General features: G+C 37.3%; 2 protein-coding genes across 3 annotated transcripts in view; one reads left to right on the top strand and one right to left on the bottom strand.

The window, feature by feature from the left end:
• Nucleotides 1-11,991, top strand: part of adcyap1r1a (adenylate cyclase activating polypeptide 1a (pituitary) receptor type I) — a gene marked incomplete at its 5' end in the record, with an annotated part of 28,728 nt that extends 16,737 nt beyond the window's left edge. The window contains 6 exons of one of the 2 annotated variants that reach the window (XM_079453434.1): nt 404-464; nt 875-944; nt 2,133-2,224; nt 5,482-5,611; nt 6,668-6,709; nt 7,905-11,991. In XM_079453434.1, the coding sequence (XP_079309560.1) occupies nt 404-464; nt 875-944; nt 2,133-2,224; nt 5,482-5,611; nt 6,668-6,709; nt 7,905-8,108 (599 nt within the window). In that variant the 3' untranslated portion in view covers nt 8,109-11,991. Of the gene's footprint in view, nt 1-403; nt 465-874; nt 945-2,132; nt 2,225-5,481; nt 5,612-6,667; nt 6,710-7,891 lie in introns of both variants that reach the window. The other variant, XM_079453433.1, reaches the window with a different exon arrangement.
• Nucleotides 11,992-12,921: 930 nt separating this feature from the next.
• ghrhra (growth hormone releasing hormone receptor a) lies at nt 12,922-21,852 on the bottom strand (the record flags this gene model as incomplete). The annotated part of the gene is made up of 13 exons (XM_079453639.1): nt 12,922-13,077; nt 13,423-13,464; nt 13,539-13,668; nt 14,648-14,739; nt 14,838-14,907; nt 15,070-15,130; nt 15,266-15,419; nt 16,319-16,451; nt 16,580-16,677; nt 17,151-17,251; nt 18,829-18,936; nt 21,628-21,736; nt 21,814-21,852. The coding sequence occupies 13 exons, from the start codon at nt 21,850-21,852 to the stop codon at nt 12,922-12,924; spliced, it is 1,293 nt and encodes a 430-aa protein (XP_079309765.1).
• Nucleotides 21,853-22,284: the final 432 nt, after the last annotated feature.

Genomic DNA, 22,284 nt, shown 5'->3' with positions numbered 1-22,284 from the left:
ATTGTTAGAGATCGCTTTATATGTCCTGATTATGTGTAACCTACGTGTCTAACCAAGTTTACAGATGGCTGCAACCTAGCAAGCTTGTCAAACAGACACAGAAATGTCTTTTGGAACTGTTATCCAATCATAGCAGTGGGCGTTTACTTCCTTCAATGCGGCCCGCCTTAAAAAACTGTGCATTTCTTGAGTCGGCCTCAAAACCAGTGTGCAAAATAGCCTATTACTTATTGATTTTTATGTTTTTTAATGTAAAAACCATGTGCACGTCCCAAGTACACCTTAGAGAACAGTATAAAATAATTAAAAAAGGCCAGTTCATGACACCTTTAAAACATGCTATGAATGTTCGAAACAGAACAGCTTTGATATCTGACAAATTTCATCTTTGCGTCCCATTCAGGAACACCCACTATTTGTGTGACCATATGGGCAGTTCTGCGGCTACATTTTGACGACTCTGGGTACGTTGATGCTCTTCAAAAAAGAAAAGATGAACAGAAAACTACACAAATGCCATTATATAAACTTTTAACTTTCTCTATCACTATGAAGTTATATTTGCAACGGATTTCTATATGACGTACACTCCCTTAGTCTCTTTAAATGACAGATGGTGGGATGGGTTAAAAAAGACGGTTTGTTGATGTCACCTGAAGATGCAGAAATAAGAACATTTTGATAAAACATTTCACTCACAGTACTCACTGTAGGAATAAATAGTCAGAAACATCCGTTTTTATTCATTGTATTGTGGGATACAGTATTCCACGCATAATAAAAATGTGTGTTAAGTTTTTCATCCCTTTTTACCCTGAATGTAAACAATGCATTTGCTCAAGCATCATTCACCACTCAACTCGTGTTTTTGTAGCTGCTGGGACATGAATGATAATACTGCCCTCTGGTGGGTGATCAAGGGACCCGTGGTGGCATCAATCATGGTAAATCTGAACACCTGCTTTGTGTGTATATTGGAAAAATAGATCAATGAAACATATACATAAATATATTCATGTAAATCTAAAAGTGCTAATGCAATGCTGAAGGTCATGGATTCCCGCATTAAAAATACAGTAAATTAGTGTAGGATACTATAATGAATTAAAATATTTACTACAGTCTATCTGTGTATGCTACGGTAAAACTACTATACTACATACAAAATGGTGTTCCCCTTACGAAACTTTTGTAAGGTAAAAGTGTAGGAACCATTTTTGGGGTATATTGATCACTAATGGCAAAACTGCGGTTTATATATATATGTATTTATATGTTTTTAAAGCCATGGTTATTTTGTGGTAACCATGGTTTTACTACTGTAATCTTTTTTTGTTTTGTCTTAACTGTATAAAAACCCATGGTTCATTTTTGAAAGGGTTAATTACTATTCAGTATAATACAATAGTAAATTCATGAAAATACTATATTTTATAGTAAAATTATGAACTGTAGAAAATACTTGTATACTTAAGGTTCACTGTAAACTAGTAGGGATGTAACAATGTTACAGCAATAGCAAAAATTGTCTCAATATTATCGTAGTCACATGACTTCATGAATCAATAGGTCTTCCGGACCTAACATAGTTATTTTATTTTATAAAAGGGATGATTTTAAGGTCATTTGTCCCATATCATACTATAACTTATACCTCTAAGGAACAGTTATGATTATAGGATAAAGGCTAAAATACACTACAAGACACTTGCTCAGATTTTCAATCTCTGCCAGATTTGATCAGTCAGTGTGTTTCTATCTGAAACTTTCAAAAGGTCTGCAAGTGTATGATGTCTAGTTTAAAAAAGAAATCTGTTCAGATTTAAAAGTTCTGTAGTGTATTCCAGCCATCAAGCCATTCCACATCCTCATTTGTCATTTTAAATATTGCAATAAATATGGTACACCCAGGTATTATCGTACAGTGAGATTTTGATATTGTTACATTAACAAGTCTACTGCACATTAGTAAATACTACGGTCTACCACTCTCAAATACTTATAAAAAGATAAAACCGCTGTGACACAGTTCTGCATCTCCGTGTGTGTATTTGGATGAAATGTGTGCATGATATGATTGTATCTGAATGGAGGTATTGATTGACACATTTTCTTTTCTATTCCTGGTTCAGATTAACTTTGTGCTCTTCATCGGAATAATTATCATTCTGGTGCAGAAGCTGCAGTCCCCAGACATCGGCGGCAACGAGTCCAGCATCTACCTGTGAGTACGTTTGTCTCAGTTGCCATGGCAACAGTGTACCATGAGCAGAATGTGTTGTATCTGATACGTGTGTCCCATGAAAGCAATGGCTGGCTCTCTCATGCCGTGTTTATGGTTTTATATGTTATGTTTGTATTTTGCCCATTACATACGGAATGGGTGATCCATAACTAAATGACGGTTACAGTATTCATCATTAACATTCATTGTGCATCCGAATCTTATGATCAATGTTCTCCTGTAGCTCAGTGGTTAGAGAATGGCGATAAAAACACCAAGGTCATGGGTTCAATCCCAGGGTTTGCACATATTTAGAAACAAATGTATAGAGTAATGCAATGTACTGTAAGTCGCTTTGGTTAAAATCGTCTGCCAAAAAAGGTTTTATTATAATAAAGGCCCTTTTTTCCAGTCCATGACTGTTTGAATAACCAGAGATTAACTAAATAATACGGCTCAACTATGTTTACTATAGCAAAACATGGTTAATTTAGGATTACCATTGTTTAACAATATAAAAAAATGAAGCAAATATATTTTATGCAATAATTTTTGAAAATGTACTATCCTATAGATAATCTGATAGGAATATGGTGAGTGTTGCCAGATATCTTTAAAGAATATATAATGTTGCTGTGATTTCTGTGTGAAATGTCTACATGCTCTCTACGTCTGCTCTGAAATCAGTGATGTGTTAAAAGCAGCTGTAAGGCTTGGATTTGGCTGCAAAGATGATAAAGACTGAAATATATTATATATTCTTTATGTGTGGAGTTCCAGGAGACAAAAAAGTTAAATCAGGAGAACGAATAATAATTCGTTTTTTGCCATCCAAATGTTCTGACATAAACAAAGCATTTTAGCTCTATGTTGTGTGGATACTAGTCAAAAAGATTGTTTTGGGTTAATTTGACCCTGGAAAGAACACATTGTAGACAACACATCAAATTAATCAAATCGCTGTCGTTCTGAAACCTAGGATGTCCAAATTCACTGTTTTTCAGGAAATGGAAAAACGCTTCTTTTTAAATGATTACATACAACGTATGTGACAAGCACTTTTAAATACTTTTTTATGAGTTACATATTTGTAAAACTCAGTGATAAACATAAATTGTGATTATCATGATTTATATGCTTTATATCTACAGGTAATTGTTTACACTTATTCATTTAGCAGACACATCCATAAAGCGACTTAGAAATGAGAGAGCATTTAAAGGGATAGTTCACCTAAAAATTAAACTTATTTTATCATTATTCACCCTCATGTCCCTCAATGATTTTATTTCCTCTCTAGAACAGAAGATATTCTAATCTGTATATAATAATAATAACAACTTTAGTCCCCATTGACTTCCATTGTATGGAAACAAAACCACTGGAACATTTCTCAAAATATCTTCTTTTGTGTTCCACTGAAGAAAGAGTCATATACAGGGTTTGAACAACATGAGCGTGAATAGACGCCTTTTCTGTAACATTGTGACACGTTTTTGTGGGCGGAGCTTAGGTGGAGGCAGAAGGATCCCCCTGACCGCATTGCTAATGCTAGGTAGCGCGTTAGTTTGCTTGCTTTTTGACAATGACTAGAAAAATATCAGATACAATTTTAACATGTAAGGTCGCACACTGTCTAGGACCGCGGTAGTTTTTTAAAGAGATTTGCTTTAACCTCGCTGAACTGTACACGCTCACTCAATAGATCCAACTACCAGACAAAGAAACCAAGCATGCATAGCAGGGGTCAGCCAGCAAGTTTGGCATTATGCCAAAAAAACGAAACCGCCGCTAGATGGCGGGCCAGAACATAGCCAATTATCCTACCTAGTTTTGTGAATTTAAAGCCGGCTTGTCTTATCTGCAACGAAGTTGTCGCTGTTTGACAACACAAGACGAAGCATAGCACCTTCAAAAAAGCTGAATTTGCTTTGTTATCGTTCAGGTGTTTGTGCTGAGGCCCCGCGTTATAAGCAAACGTTTCAATGTTTCTGTTAGTTTTTCATCCTACCCCATTTCATGACGGCTATTTTAGAAGTGTGTCTAGCCATTCGACAGACTCTTTTGAATATCAAATTAAAAGCTCTCAATTCATTTCAAAATAAAACATCGCTGCAAAAATGTTCTCGTACTTTTATTTTGAAAGGCAAATTCCTGTTCCCTCTCCCTTTATACGAATGCACGTGTGACAACTAAAGAAGAAGAGATGACGGACATTTTTAATTTTTTAGCTAGTTATTTAACTAACAAAGTTAGCTAGCATACCATATGCGTTCAGAAGATAACGCTACGTGAAAAACAACCTTGTTCCCCAGTTTCTGAATTGGGCATACGTGAGATATTTTTAGACAGATACCCAAATCATAATCCACACCAACAAAAGACAATCGTTTTTTAATCTTAAGTGTTATGACGTGAAACGCGGGCATTTTTGATAATGGTTTCTGTTCAGTCCGCTCGTTTTTTATTATATTTAACTACACCTGTCGTCAGTGTTTTTGTTTGGCAATGGCAGCAGGTACGTGTTCAAATTGGAGACTGTATGTGTGTCGATTGTGGCAAAAAGCAACAAGATGATATTTTAAACTCCTTATGTAGCCGAATCTGTGCTGGTTTATATTGGCCGCCTCCAGTTTTCCATTCCTCCAGCTAATGCCGTGACGTTAGCGTGACGTCGGCGCAAAAGCGGTTATAATGATGACCAATTTTTTTTTTATCGGGTGAACTATCCCTTTAAACATTCTAAGAATGATGACGATAACTCAAAATGTTTAAGCTAAGTATAACATGTTGCGTGTGCACAGGTTTGTGTCGGAGTCTGTGTATATACTCGTTTATATGTCTATGTGTGCGAGTGAGACGTGTGTGTGTTGTGTCCTAAAGAGTGTTTGTTGTCTTTGTCATGTTTAGCAGCTGTGCACAGAAATGCTTCAGTGAGCCGATACAGGCTGCCCAGCATTCGTGCAGGATGTCAGAACTTTCTACCATCACACTGTAAGTGTGTGCGTCTGTGTGTGTTCGGCTGTGACAATGTGCATTTGTGGCTCCACAAATGTGCATTTCCCTAAATGCCCGCTGAGAAAACGGGCTGTATACATTCCCTGACAGTTCTGTCATCTTGTGTGGTATTGTGTGTTTTACTTGCTGTAAAATCCAGACCAAGTTTTTTATAAACGGCGGTCTACCAACTCAGTTCAAGTTTGCAGTAAGTGTTTGTTGACGTGTTGTTGGCGTTGTCATTTATTGTGTGTTGACAGACGTCTGGCACGTTCCACGCTGCTTCTCATCCCTCTATTTGGAATCCACTACACTGTGTTTGCCTTCTCACCTGAGGACTTCAGTAAGCGTGAGAGACTGGTCTTTGAGCTGGGCTTGGGCTCTTTTCAGGTACTGAGCATCAATTCGGCTCCTTTATGGACACACATCATTATTCTGTTGCTGATTCTATATTTACATTTCATATAAGATTATATTTTGGGCAAATTCTTAGAGCGTATCGCATGTAATCGCTGCGGATAAGGCCATGGCCCAGAATGCACCTTAAGGCGCTCAGCAGACAATATAAAAAGTGCACTTTTTCCCAGTATTTGTGTGCTTTTGTTCCTTACAAACAAAAGGTTAATTCATACTTTTCAGAATGGAACTTAAAATGACACTTACATATACAATGAGAGACACAAAAGTCAGAAGTATATTTGGCTTACTTATACTCAATATTTGAATGGACATACGTAAAAGTATTATTAAGTACAAGTAGAAGTACTAGAAGTGTACTTTGTAGTTGTGTTTACTCTTTCGATTGAGTAGCATATACGGCATATTGGACACATTACTTAAACATAATATAAATAGGCTAGTAAACAATAAGCATGATATTAAGTTCACCTAGAGAAACTTTTGTTACTTATTACTTACTGTAAAAAGATTACTAGTCAATTAAAAACTAGTCAACTAGTAGTAGTGCAGTACTTCAAAGTGTACTTTCACAAAGCAAATAATTCGCTACAAGTATTGAGCAAGTAAACTATCAGTATCATCGTTATAAATAAACACGTAGTATATAGTAGTTGCAGTACAAATAAAAAAATGCAGTTGTAAATTAGTTTAAGTATACTTAAAAAATACTTTTATAAACTAAAATGTGGGCCAATTTATTCCCATGTATTATTGAAATGGTACACTTACAAGGATAAAACTAGTAGGCCTACATTAATTTTAACATAGTACATAATGTATATGTAGAATATGAATTTTATATGAATAAAATAAAATACGAATAAAAATATACTTGATTCAATTTTGTTAGTGGTGCTACAGTTTTACCAGAGTTGAAAATGTATCTGCATTTATTTTCTGGTGAACATTGTAAATATGATCTCTAATAAAATGCACGTAAGATACGAGATCACTGGATGTTTATTATATCACTTGAATTCTCTGCAGGGGTTTGTTGTGGCCGTGCTGTACTGCTTTCTCAATGGAGAGGTAGGAGATTTTGTCTTATTCTGTGTCTGTGATGATGTGTCAATATTGATCACAAAATTTTACTTAATGTAGAATTTAAAATGTTGAATTTTATTTTTGTGTACAAAATCAATTCTAAACGTTTTTACCTACTGCCTATGTCATTTTTAAGTTTACGAAGAACATTTTAATCATCAGATAATCATTTGTTTAAAGCCACAATATGGAAGAGTTTTGTAATGAAATATCCCCAAATCACTTGCGCAGTGTGATATATTTCATGCAGTTGTGTGCTTACATTATCCCAAATGTTCCCAAGAATGTGTAAATCCAGAGAAATTGCTATTTAAAAGAATGGTCCGTCCCTTGTTTCCCTTGTACTTGTCGCATATCAGTAACTTAATATCTGCTGCTCCACACAACCCTCAGTTTCCGGTTGTAGAAACTATGGCAACACTCAAATGCTGAGTGGTTATACAGCATCTGGGATCCAGCATCTGTTGTTCTGTTATTATGGATCACGATTACTCTTAAACCTAAAAAAGAGCAAACGTAGTTTACATATTAAACGACGACCGTATGACTGTTTAAAACACGTAAAACTGTGTAGCATTAGCTACGCTACCAAATCAATTGACAAAGTCCATTATCATCGCGGGCTAACATAGCATTACATGTCACGTTTCTTGCAAGCTAATTTATCACGATGACATAAAATCACCTCGTCCGTGAACATGATGGGCGATCTCCATACGCCTCTCGGTGGTGAAAACGACGTCCCATAATTCCACTCTACTATAACGTCATTTAGCTTTGCCTTTTGTTGTTGTTTCGAAAGTGCACCATCTAGCACTCCAAATGTACATATTGTGGCTTTGAATTGCAGTTCAAAAGTTCTGACTATGTTTTCCTTTCTACTAATTTGACACTTTTCTGAAAAACCTGGTTTTGTGTAGAATATGCTAAAGCATGTCTCTCCAATTTCTTCCAGGAACAAAAAAACTATTGATTTTAGTTTCTGTTAATGAATCAAATAAACTTAAACACCATGTTTCAACCAGGTGTGATGTGAATTTATTACATTAATCTGAATATTTGTCCAGTACCAATTGTCAAAAGCATCACGATTCGCATCAGGCCTGGTTTAAATACTGCCCGTGCAACCCTTACAGCTGAGTACATTAAAAAAATGACCTTTTCAAGTTTCTCCCTAAAGGTGCAGTCGGAGATAAAGAGGAAATGGAGGAGCTGGACGGTGAACAGGTACTTTGCTGTGGACCTGAAACAGCAGCGTCACCCTTCGCTAGCAAGCAGTGGGGTCAACGGGGGGACGCAGCTATCCATTCTGAGCAAAAGCAGCTCGCAGATCCGCATGTCCAGCCCGCTGGCCGAGACGGTCAACCTGAACCTGCCCACCTGAGCGCCTGATTGGCCCGTCCCTTCGCCTGTCCGTGCACAAAGCTCGTCCTTTTCACCTGCAGTAGGTCCAACCAATCACAATTAGAGACGAAATAAATTATAAATGAAACCTCTGGATAGCATGTAATGACCCATATCGTTGAAAGGAAGAGGTCGGAGGTGTCATCCATCACTTAGCGCTCTTCTGTTTTAAATGAGATATATTTATAGTGCCAAACCTATCTTAAACTCGTGTGAGGAAAATGTAGAATTCGGGTTTGGGACGCTTTTCGCCCGTTACGTCACAATTCGAAGGCTTTCTAATTAATCGTTTCCGACAACAACTATTTAAGCTCTCCTTTACGACGCTTCATGGTTCCTTCTTTCAGAAAAGAGGCGTTGTGCCTCACGCAGCTGTCATAAACGTCAAACATGAGGTCGCAGCCAACATTAAAGTGAACTTTTCATATCGTGTTATGAGCCATAGATAATGTGAACTTTTGTTGTGAAATCTACGTCCATATATACACTTTTTTAAAGTCAGGTGATAGCACATTGCTTTATGACGTGTAATCGTACGGTATATATCAGACGGGTTACATTTCATTGTTATGTCAAACATAAAGTGCCAAACCAATAGTTTTGTTGTTTATCAAACGTACATTATATAAGAAAACAGAGATTAAGTGTTACACCTAGGAGAGGTTGTAAAACATTATTTTTTTACAATCAGCCGCAAGTACAGAGTATGTCAACATTATAGAGACTTAGGAAATATGTGAAGGCAGTGTTAACAAATCGAATAATTTGTCAATCTTGCCATTTCGCTTACTAAAATAATCCAATGTAATGATCCATTATTAAGGAACTTAATTTTTGCTTTACGGAGACAAGAAGCTATCCCAGAATCCCTGGTGCCTGTTGGTCACAAAAATAGCTTTGATGGATCTATTCTAAACATCCAGTGCTATACAGTATTATTAGTTGTGAAATCATTCAGATTTAGTGTTTCAGGTAGTTTTAATTTAATCTAACATTAAAAACAATCTATGAATTAATTTATACAAATGAATATTCTAGAACATAATTTATATCTCTTAGAATGTTTATAAAGCTTTGATGCACAATTAAATGCCATAACTTTATTATCAGGTACATTATAAATGCATTTTGGGCTGATATGTTTAACTGTGAGAGAAAAGAGGATTGAGAAAGAAATACGAGCATGTAAAAGCAACAGTTCAGCCAAAACTAACACAATTCAGTCATCATTTACTCACACTAATTCCAAAATATTTGGTTATTCCAAATATGTATGACTCGCTTATGTAGAACGCAAAAGATGCTTGCTGCTCTAAAAAATGAGATAAAATAAGCATTTATCTTTACTCGTGATGCTCCTCAAAAACATCTTTTGTGTCCCAGACAGTCATTCGGGTTTAAATAAATGATGACTGAATTTTCTTTGGAGTGAACTGTATGCTAGGAACGGGACAGTTAACCCCCGACCCTTTACACGTACAATCTTTGATGTCAATCTACTAATCCAACCAAATTTGCCGCATTACAACCGACCGACAATCACGATTACTTTATCGCATTTACTCGTCTGATCATGAGCGTGCATCGATGTGAAGTGAACTTACATGGCAGCAAATGTCCAGTAAATATTCTCTGCTGTGATGTTCTATATGCCAGTGATCATTTGATGTACCAGCATTCTCTCTTTACATCAGCACTTTCAGTCAACATCAAGTCTGTACTGTAAACCGTGTCATTCTGTGGATATGAAGTTGCCAATCTTGAAATGCAATATGTATATGCTTTTGTTGCGGCTCATCGTTTGTGAGTATTTTATATGGAGAGAGGTGAAATAGTTCATGAAATGTAACGGTGATGGTTCTTTTGAAATGTCTGTTTTATTTGGAGATTTTTTGATTGTGAAGATGAAGTCATTTCTGAGTCACCAGCATCACCAAACCCGACTGAAAAAAAGACTTGCACTATTGGTTGAGCTCAATGTTGTGTGGCTACTTCACCAAACAGATGCAACTCAGTTTGGTGCCCCTTTTGTGACGTGTGTTGTTGTTGTTGTTTTGTTTTAAAGTACTTTCTTAAAGCTCTGTGCAAAGACAATTTTAAGGATTCTTTGGGTTGATTAGCCCAAAGAGCGCAAAGGCTGTGACCTCACGGTGCTATCAAAACATTGCTCTGTTTGATTGATCAGCCAATGGCATGCAACATGCGACACTGGCTCGGCCAATGCCATGCTTCATTGTCTTGGCCAATGTTGTGCTCCACTGCCTCAATCCAATGGCGTGCTTCTCTGCCTTGGCCAATGACGTGCTTTACTGTTTTGGCCAATGGTGTGCTTCATTGTCTCTGCCAATGGCATGCACTATTGTCTCTGCCAATGGCATGCACTATTGTGTCGGCCAATGGCATGCACTATTGTGTCGGCCAATGGCATGCACTATTTCTCGGCAAATGGAGCGCAACACTGTCTTGGCAAATGGTGTGCTTCACTGTCTCAGCCAATGGAGTGCAACAATATCTCATCCAATGGCATGCGAAATTGTCTCGGCCAATGGTGTACAACACTGTCTCAGCCAATGGAGTGCAACAATATCTCAGCCAATGGCATGCAGGACTGTCTCGGCCAATGGCGTGCTTCAACGTTTCAGGCAATGGCGGTCTTCACTGTCGCAACAAATGGCGTGCTTCACTGTCTCAACCAATGGCATGCAACATTGATCTGGCCAATGGCGTGCTTCAACTGTCTCAGCCAATGGCATGTTTCACTGTCAACTGGAGCATGTTCAACCTTAAACCAGTGCGCAACATTGTACACTAGGGTTTGAGATATGTTTTATCTTGTTTGGCGGGTCTGTCGAAAAAAAAACAGCCCAATCAGTAGCAACATTTATATAACCCACGCGGTATTAAAGAGACAGCTCGCACAATGGGTCCAAAAGTAATTTACAAATGTGTCTGCTACAGCTCGGTATACGCAACAATTTAAGATAGTAGAGTATTTTGCAGTATTCAACACGTATTTATACCAATTTCATCAGGCTCCGGAAATTCATAAGAAAGAACACAAAGAATGGCCTTCTCAGCTGCCATTGTTCAACTCTTGTGTCATCACAACTGGGTGTTCAACATTTGGTCGGTGCTGAACTTAGCCCTGGTGGTGCTAATGACACAGAAATGACCCTCTTTATCTTGCTTTTGCTTTATTTATTTTTGAATATTATTCTTAAAAGCATCTTTGTTTTTTTCATTCACACTGTAAATATAATTGAATAAGCTTTTAGTGATAGTGAACCTGTCTGTAAACAAGTCGTGACGCCGTACATTACCAGTGTCAAATGTTGCTTGGATCATGTGATCTTAGAGCTTAATGTTTGGATATAGTGACAGGAGGAACGACCTCCCTGTGTGGCTCTTTCTAGATATATCTGCATGAAAAAGACAAAAAAGACGAATATGCTGCTTTCTGTGTTCTTGACACCAGCTGTCATTCTGAGTATGAGCTCAGGAGGGTACGACCATGTCTCAAAGCTGTTACAAACCACTTCTATCAGCTGTGCAAATGTGCTCGTGATGTATCCGCCTGCCAGCAGACGGCATCATGTTTGTTTGAGGGACACGGATGGCGAGGAGTCTCTTGTGTAGGCCGGAAATGTGTGTTGTTTCTTTGAGATCATGTTGTGGAATGACTCATTTTAATGCGAATGTAACACCTGGCCTGTAACAGCTGTACTGTACATTCAGCTCCGCTGCTCTGTAAATCTGTCTGCTGTACTTTCTGCTTCGATGTAGAGATGATGTCTTTGTTTGACCGGTGAACATTTTTGTACATGTTTGAATTCCATTCTTGACAAACAATCTTGACTTTCGGGAATCTGTTCAGTTTTATTTTTGTATTTATGTGCGTTAGATCATTGTTTCTCAATCAAGGGGCTTGTGCCCAATTTGGGGGCATCAACAAACTTCTAATGAGGCTTTAAAGATTTTAAATACCACAGAGAGAGAGAGAGACTGAAGATGTCTTGTTGGGAAAGGTACGGTACAAAACTGATAATAGTTTGCTGCAATTCTTATTATTTTGGGATATCTTGTGTACAGGAAAACATCCTAAATTGAATTGGACAACTAAGATAGAAAAATGCTGTAATACAAAAATATACATTTTGGATTGCAGTTAAGTGATCTCAATGAGGACCTGAAATCACAATGCTTACTTAACAGATGAGACTTTTAGTTTGTCGCAGGACATTTCTGCGATACGGTCTTGTTCTCACTTTATGAAATCTATGAGACTATAACTATTGCACATTCATTATGATGTAGCACAGAAAATCAAAATTCAACAGCTAAACAAAACTTTATTTTAAAGTTTAAAGCCAAATCGCCGGTACATTTCCATTGCTTCAAATGCATATTCAGCCAATACATGTACATATTTCTGGAGTGTAATGCCATGAAACCTGAATTCAATTCATGAAGAAAAGTAGCTACGTTTACATGGACACATCGGATTGAATATGTTCAGAATGTAGTGTTTACATGAAAGGTGAACTGAACACAAATGTCTAAAAACTGACAACTCGACTACCTTCTTTACCACCCATTGGCACATGATGTGTAGTGTAAATCCGGTATCTTTCTCAGTCAAATCTCCATACTCATCTGTAATACTGTACTAACAGCTTCCACATCTACTGGAAAGTATTTGTGACCCATCTCCTCTTCAGACACCAGAGCCAAATGTGAAGCTCCTGAAGTGTTGAACAACCGCATGACATTACACCCGGAATGTACAGGTGAGTTCATACAGATGTGATGTTGCCATTGCAGATGTGAGCCTGTGTGCCTCCAACCTCATGCATCGAGATCTGAGTAACAGTGATGCAGCGCTTTTTACTTGGACTCAGATGAGACTGCGTCTGCCATTTCAACAGTGTCCGCTTTAGCTCTGCCTGTACCTTGAGGGAGAGAGAGTGAGCTCATTGACTTTTTACATAATTAAAATGAATAAATTAAATAAAAATTATTTCATTATTCACCGAACCTGTATGACTTTATTTCTTCTGCAGAACACAAAAGAAGATGTTTTAAGAACTTCTATTGTATGGACACAAAACCTCCGAGACACAAAATATCTTCTTTTGTGTTCCACAGAAGAATCAATTGCAGGCTTTGAATGACATTGTCATAATTTAGTTTGGGCTAATTTTTTCTTAAAGTATTAAACTTCTTGAAGGACAGTAATACATTTCAGCAACTTTAGGAAATACAAAAATGTAACAATATTTAACAAAGAAACTCACCTCTCCGTTTAGAAAACAGTAAAGCAATGCCACCACAAAACCCTGGAAAGAACAACAACAACTTCAAAGAACAACATCAGACATCAACAGATCTTATTTGCTGTGTCGATCTGTACCTGAAATGAGCCGAAACCGAGCTCGATGTAGAAGCGCACTATATCCCAAGTGTTTTCTGGCAGAAAGGCAAACACGGTGTAGTGCATCCCGAACAGAGGAATGAGAAAGAGGGTGGACTTGGCCAGACGCCTGCCATCATCAAAGAAGACACGTCTCTCATTAAAACTAACAAGCCATGTCAACGATGCTCTCCACATAAATAATCCACAGCACATCCTCTTCTCATTTATTATTAACAATTATTTCTCCTAGACATCATCAATGAGATTATCTGGGGAGCAAATGGAGACCTTTGCTTAAATCTCATCTGCGTCTCATCCTAAGAAACATAGTTTCACAAATGTCTCTGTCATTAGAGTTCCAAGAAAGATGTCAACAATGTCTCAAACTGAGCTCAGATTTGTGAAGTCCGCAATCAAAAGTCAATATCATTGAAGATAATAACAATCTACAATCCTTTTACCTCTCCATACTCTTCATGTGATTCAACAATTATATTTTTTTAATAAGCAACTTTAGGAGAAACTATATGGATACTGAAATATAACGCAATTGAGAACTCCATCAAATCTCCTAAGAACGAGCAACATCCGAGCATATTTCCTCTGGGCAGTTAATGTTCAGAATGTTTCGTCAGACATGACAGAGCGTTTGTGTGAGTTTGTGAATGTCCAGCCCTGTGTCAATGGAAGGTTAAACAGCACCAAATGAAATTAAGAAACAGATCTTTAGCTCTTCTGTCCACAGTCTGTGCTTTCAGAAACTACAGTAACAAGCCTCTGGATATAATTGACTAAATGCAATTTCTCTACGTCTATAGATATACAGAACATTACCAAGAGATATTAAGCCATAAGATAATGGACGCTGGAAATAGATACCCGCCCTTGCGGGAACTGTCAGGCTGGTCGATGGTGGGCTTATTATAATATTATTCATGCATTAAAGATGAACCTTGCAGCTGGAACATTCACATTTACATCCTAACTCAGAGAAAGTATTATTTAGGTTTAAAATGCATTGGCCGGAAAATAGTATGAAGGTAGTTTTCCAGAATGTCTGGAAGAAATTGTGTAAACATGATCATGTTTAACTAATGATAACTTACATGAAGTGGCTCGTGTCACTGCCTCCAACTCCAGGACTCTTCAATTTCTGAACTAATATCCGAATCACGTTTAGGAAGATGATGATATTGGCCTGTCAGAAAACAGACATGAATCACAGCGGAGCAGGTGATATTTCAGGTAATATCTTTCATCTGTCAACATCAGTCATGCGATACGATCATGACCTACAAACAGTGATACTGTGATCGGTCCTTTAATGATCCACCAGATGTATATGATATCAGTGTCATCCCAGCACCTGCAAATACGATAAATGACATCTGAACATTACTGATCTACTCGAAACATTGCAACCTATTTTCCCTATTTAATGTGATGCACTAACCAATGAAGAATTCATTCAAAATAAGACTATGTGTATATAGCCCTATTAATACAGTAGAGAGGGAATCAGACATACCCTCTGTTATCATAAAACTGTCTGGTCAATACCCACACGATCAATACAACTGATGGCACACCTACATATAAGAGACAAAAAACCTACTCATTTGCTAAATAAAGTGAAAGCCAGCCCAAACATCTCAAAAGCCTCCTGAGCTGTAATTGAGCAACCTGCTAGGCGGATAGTCAGAGGAAGGATGTTTTGTACCCACCCCATCCTATGAGGATAAACCACCGGAAATACTTCCTCTGTGATACAAACGTGAAGGCGAGGAGCGTCTGCAGGTACATGCCCTCCACCAGCAACCAGAAGTAGTTGGTGAGAATGCAGAACTGAAAGAACGCTACAGCGCTTTTACATGCCACCTGTCAAGCACAACACGTTTTAATCTGGAATATTCCTTTTAAAGGATAGTTCAACCTAAAATAAAAATTTTGTCATCAGGTTATTCAAAACTCATGTGTGGAACACGGAAGAAGCTATATTGAGAAATGTCTCAATGGTTTTGGGATCATACAAGGGAAGTCAATTGGGTCCAATGCTGTTTGGTTACCAACATTCTTCAAAATATCTTTATTTGTGTTCTGCAGAAGATAGAAAGTCATACAGGTTTGGAGTGACGTGAGGGTGAATAAAAGATGACAGAATTTTCATTTATGGGTGAACTGTATCCCTTTAAAGTACATAAATTAAACAACATTTCCCACATCATCTACTGCTAATCCATTCAATTTTATTTATGTAGCACTCTTCATTGTTCCAAAGCAGCTTATGGGCGAAAATGTAAAAACAGAAAAGGTAGTTATAGGTAAAGTAGGTATAGTGTTTGTAAAACAAGTAAGATCAAGTTATGTTTACGTAAAACAAGGAGAGCTTATTTATTGTGATTTAGGAAATTTCATTTGTTGAAACAGTTGGGTCTCATTTTGTGACCGATATCAAGGATCAGAAGAATGTTATAATCAAACAAACCTACTTTGCTAAATCTTGGAATCAGGATCTATGAAGCCATTCAGGGTAAATATGTGATATGAAAAATATAGATAAACCTCAAATTTTATTCTGTACTACTGTTATTAGATGAGATCTGAGAAATCTGGAATCTGTTTCAAATAGAGTCCAAAGCCAAACATCAAGTCTTGTAAAAGCTGTGAGCTAATAAACAAACTCTCTTATTCGAATCCTCTCTCTCTCTCTCTCTCTCTCTCTCTCTCTCTCTCTCTCTCTCTCTCTCTCTCTCTCTCTCTCTCTCTCTCATTCTCACCGTGGACATCAGGCAGTGATCCTGATTTTCGTCTGAGAACAGCACAGCGTCTTTGATAAATACTGCACTGGCTCGTAATATGAAGGAAACAAACAGGTTGATGTGTATGTAGTTTCTGGTACAGTGAAACTTCCTGTAAAGGACAGATGTGATTATACCAAAGATCATATAAATACACCTGATGCATGTACACAAACTTGCTGAATATTTTGTTACGTTCTTTTTGTGTTTCTTTAACACACAACTTTATTTGAGCTTTACCTGAAGTAGGTAAAGATGATAACAGCTGTTATGAGTGATATAAGCGATGTTGCATATCCTGCTGTGTACAGCCGCTTCAAAGTTGATAAGTAGGCTGTCTGAAACAAAAAAAAACGCTGGATTGGGTTATTTCACAATTCAATTCTATTTTTTATTTTCCGTATCTTGTTTTTCAATTCATATTTTATATCCACCATGAACATAGAGGTCAAATACCTGCTAATGTTTTAATATTGCTGAACAGGGTTTAAACGTATACGCTTTAAAGCCATGGTTAACCAACTAATTTCAGTTTATAAACTTTAATACAGTCTTTTGCATGGTCTCCAAGACTTTGTTCCCCAATTATAATATAGTATATTTATTTACACAGTTTATTTACATGTACTCATTTTCAGAAAATTCTATACAAAAGCCAAATGCTGAAGACAAGAAAAACACAGCGACCCCCATGTGGTCATCATGGGAATTCCATGCACACATTACATAAACAGGAGGTCATTAATCAAGCACATATTTCAATGTGCACGGCTGTGATTTACGCAGGTTTTATGGGATGAATTATATCTACCACATTTCCAGACTCTGAATCATCTTCAAACGCACAAGCCTCTTCGTACGAAGGATACGGGCCACTCCAGCCATCAGACGTGCAGTTCCTGTATATAAAACCTGTACAGTAAACAGCAGACTTCAATTTCAATAAATCCAGCGGCACTTAAGCAGAAGAGCTTTTTGTTTAACATCATTCATCCACATTTATGTACGTTATGTACCAAAAAAACAGCCAGTCGTCAGTTGGTTGCCGATCAGCGCTAGATTTGGAGAGCGGTAAGCGATATATCAGCATCAGAACATTTCCTAAAATACCTCATGAAGGATGCTTGGAGGAAACATGATTACCAGAACTGGGACAAAAAGCTGCTGTAGTGTTTTCTGTGGCAGGTGTTTCACTTCAGCAGCACTAGAGTGAATCTCGGTTTCTTTAGCTTTAGTGAAGATTGTCATGTATTGTTGCTATTGTGGTAAATACCTCTAAAGGAATAGCTATGTATATTATATTGCATTTCTATAAATGGATCATCCCAAAGATTACACACTGGACCTTTAAAAGTAAAGGTGCTTCACCATGCCATGTAAGAACCTTTTTTGTCTAAACGGTTCCACGAAGAACCTTTAACATCAGAAGATGCCAGTGGGGTCCAAGAACTTTTTGGGTACGGGCATTCTTCCAAATAGACAGAGATCCATATTGCTGTTATGCGGTTGACTTTTCAGAATGTCTTTTGGTGTCAGCGACAGATGTGTTCATCTAAAAACATGCAGTATTTGTGTAAACATCTTGAAGAAATTACATTTGTTTATTAAAAAGGAAAACACTGTTGTGGTCCCTAGGCATCTCTTTTCTGAGGGAGCATTTAAACCCAAATTACATCTGTGAATTATTATGATATGATTATGAACACATTCACTTCGGCAGCATCTCCGTTAATGATTCTCGTGTGAACCACATTACCGTTTAATCTGTATAATCCAAATAAACAGCAACATGCACTTTCTCAAGAAATTGTGAAATGCACATCACTTTATTAATAAGAGTACTAAATAAAACAATCTGGACGAATCGTATTGGATTTATAAAAAAAATGGCAATTTTTTCCTAATAAGACTTTTCTCCAGTATTTATTAGTGTGAAAGTCTTGATTTTTATTTGTTGATTTAACTTTTATATTTGATTTTATTCACTTCCTTTAAAATCACAATAAACATTATAAATGTGCAATATAAACAGAACATTATGTTAGTATCGTGTATGTTGGAGTGCAATTTCTCCGGCGCTCAAACGGTTCTATTTGTGTAACTCAATCAAAGTTGCTGCTTTGTAAAACTACTAAAATATTACAATATGTGATTTGCAATCTGATTTACAATCTCTGATTTGCACACCAAGCCTTATAGACAATCTCAACTGCTCCTCTGCTTGAAAAAAAAACCCAAGCTGCGTTACACCAATTCAAATGACAAAAGATTTACATCAGCCATAATAAGTCTATTTGACTTGAAACCATATTCCAGTTCTCCAAAATATTTTACAGTCTGTGTCCCACTGTTACATTTTTAACAAGCGCTTCTCCTAAAGCTACGCCGGGGGGAAGTAGGTTTTCGTGTCTGCTGCAAACGCAAGTGATGGAGAAAATATAAACCTTGTTTACACAGAGAGACAGAAAGGAAAGGAAGAAAAATCCGACCTTGATTGTTGGATAAATGTTGGAAGACTTCTGAGCAGGAAACATTGATGAATTGTCCAGTGTTGGCCGTATTCCAGCACCGTATCCCATCCCAATCCGTTCCACATCCTGCAAACCGTCATAACAGGGTCTAAATTAACCTGAAAGACCTGAACAATTTATGTGCATATTTTTCTCCGTTCCATTAATCTTTCTTTTCTAGATCGATCTTTGAAAGTATATTTTCAGTGTGAGACTGACACAAACCGATTCAGGTGAATCAGTAAAACACCTAAATCTCATTTCAAAACTATCTGCCAAAGACACCTTAATCACGAACTTTAATGATGTTTTTGTGATCTGGCAGACAGATCCTGTCCGAACGGCCAGATCACAATCCGTATCTTCACATTTCAAGATAAAAGTTATGCACACCCATTATATTATATTACCAAAAATGTTTAGAGAAAAGAAACTGTTGTGATTTACTTGTAATTTTTATTTCCAGAGGAAATGGAAACTTTTAAGTCTCCTGCGTATCTTTAGGAAAGAGATCTTTCAGAAGAGATAACTTCTCAAGTTAATATTATTGAAGATCTCAATATGAGCTCGAATATTTCTCATAATATTTACCCAAATCCAGATTATTTTGATTTAGCAATATACAATCAGTTTTACTTCATACTCTTCATGTCTCCTTTGTTTGATTTTCCATTTCTCCTAATATTTTGTTTTTAGAGAAACAACTGAAACTGAACTGATGCTGATCAAATCTTCAAAAACTTCTGTCCAATATAATATTTGCATGTAACCGTGTAATGTCATTTCAGTCTGTTAGAAATAAAAAACCGTGGGAAAAATGTTACTAAAACATTAATTTCCCTATGGCCTACTACAGTATGATAGATGCCAACAGCTATTTATAGCAACGTTCACTTTTATATAGGCCTGTTTAGATTGATAGCATCATCATACTTTGAGAAAGTACAAAATCTAGTGTGGCATTGCAGGCAAACGCACGTCTTTCAAACATTTGTTAGAGGATATTTTGCAGAAACTTTCTCAGTTTAATGAGGCCTGTATTTTTAGACACGTCTGTGGTGTAGGATGCTGCATGACACTCTGGGGATTATTTGAAGCTTCAACTTTTAAAGAACCAACATAGTTTGTAAAGCATGAAGAATAGCCTAAATACAAACATACCAACTCTCTCAAATACATCCACTCTGATCCTTTTTGAATGATCTATTGACAGAACTGCCTCATAATATACTGCACATAACTGTGTTCAGAGTTGTATAAAGACCTTTACGTTATGTTTTCTTGCCTGAGATTGAGCTGTTTCTATCTACATACACCGCAGTTCCCCTTATATGGAATTCACCATGTTGTTTCTACGGTAGCCCTAAATGAACAAATTGCTCTACAGAGCGTGTAAATACGTGATCTCCTTCGGCAAGGAAGCGAAAAAATGCAACATCTTAGTTGCCACCGTAGTGCCTCAAAAGGGAGGGGTGAAGTGAGCCATTGGTTGCAATTCGCAACCTCACCACTAGATGCCGCTGAATTTCATACTCTGGACCTCAAATGCATCTGATAATTCTTGTTTATCGGGCTTGCATGATTCAAACAATATCGTTGCGGTTTAGCTTTTTCAGACACATTGTAAGAAGTATAAAAATATTTCCTCACGTGCTGCATGAAACATGAAACATGTGATTTTACACGCTGTGCTCTCACAACTCTCCACTGTAGGAGCACAAACCTCTTGTGGTTTTATCTGCTGCCCGTAACACAATTAACATCTGGCCTGTGGGTCAATGTGTCTGTCTGCAAGTGTCTCGCTTTAGACGCGAACTGACTTCTATTCCGGGAGCTTTTAAATCTTCAGGGAGGAATATAATCAGATGCCCAGTAAAAAAACTCATTTCAGATTAACTCGCTGAGACAAGATTGCGCTTCACTGTACTGAAAATCTTTTGCGGGTAAATTTCCCACAATGCAAAGTTTTTTGTAACTCAAATTCTAAATTCAAATAATATAATGTATACTTTTAATACTTTTTGAATAAAATAATACTAAAAATGTATATTGCTAATGTTGTATTGTTTGGCTCTGTGTTTGTCATGTGTTAGGCTGGTACTAGTAAAAATTGTCAATTTTTCTTTTACGTTTTGTCAATATTTCTTCATTGAACCTGAGAAGTTCATGTTTTTTCTAACAAACAGAGTTCAGAGCTCATGTTTGCATTATAAACAACTATGATGTGTTGGGTCACCAGCTGAAAACAGAAAACAGCCAATTTCATGCTGCAGGTGCAGTGTCCAACCCAGTTTTAGCTTCCTTCCTTTCTCCTGTTTTATTCAATTTAAGTAACATGGTTAAGATTTTCTTACACGATTCGCTCATCACTTATACTCATTCACAGCCTAATCAGGTGAAGTGAATCAGGTCATGCCGAGCATCAGCTGCTGGTGTCAGATTCAGATCAGCCACCGCCGTAAGAGCCAGAGCCAGATTTCTAAAATTTACACTAGCAGTATTCAGACACTGAGCCTTTTATAAATGTCACTGCGTTAGATATTGTTTCACAAGGTAACTTACAAGTGTTTGATTTTAAATAACACATAGGCTAGTGCCATGCAAGATATGGAGATTTGAACCCGTATCTTTTCATAACCCATCTTGATATTTAACCATTAATCTCATCATTTGTGGTTTGTCAGTTCCGCACACAAGCAAAAAATCCCAGTTCTGACCGTCCGGCATAAAAAGAATGGCTGAATTCTAGTTATTTAATAACTGTAAGCATGTCATAACCTTTTTGTTGGGTCTGGTCCTTGGTCTCTCTGTTCTTTGTCTGGGTGCAGATTTCTTCCTCCTGTATCAGCTGAGTGATAATGGCACAGTCTGGATGGATAGCCCACACCTAAAACATCAATACATTAAAGTGCACATTAACTAAAGTATCAATAATCTAATGTCATCAGATATTACTTAACTTACTTTCGTGCTATTTATTTCATATCCAAAGAAAATTACCATTTGGGTGATTTAGGTTTAATTGAGAGAATTTAGAGATGCTGTTTCTTACATTAGCCTACTGTTTGGGACAAATGCGCATTCATTTTCCACTTCAACGGAATTCGAATAAACCTTATAATAAAACTGATCACGGAGAGAATGTAAGACTTACCGCACTCCAAAAAGTCGCAAATAAACAAACAATTATATTAAACCTAGATGGTGCAACTATTAGTCCAACAGGAAGCACGCAATTCCCCAGTAACATCATAGTGATGCGATCTCCTTATTGAGACTCGACAGACTGAAGTCAGCATCAGACTCACTCTGTCTTGGGTTGATGCGCATTTGCGCGTCTTCAGGGCACGCACGGGACGCGGAGCGCGCGCAGTGCGGTCGGACTGATCTTGTAGACGCTCTATAAAATATGCAATTCTGTCAGATCTGAACATA

This window comes from Barbatula barbatula (genome assembly GCF_947034865.1).
Source record: "Barbatula barbatula genome assembly, chromosome: 3".
Taxonomy (NCBI): Eukaryota; Metazoa; Chordata; class Actinopteri; order Cypriniformes; family Nemacheilidae; genus Barbatula; species Barbatula barbatula.
The sequence above is the reverse complement of the archived record's forward strand: the minus strand, read 5'-3'. Positions and strand labels throughout refer to the sequence as shown.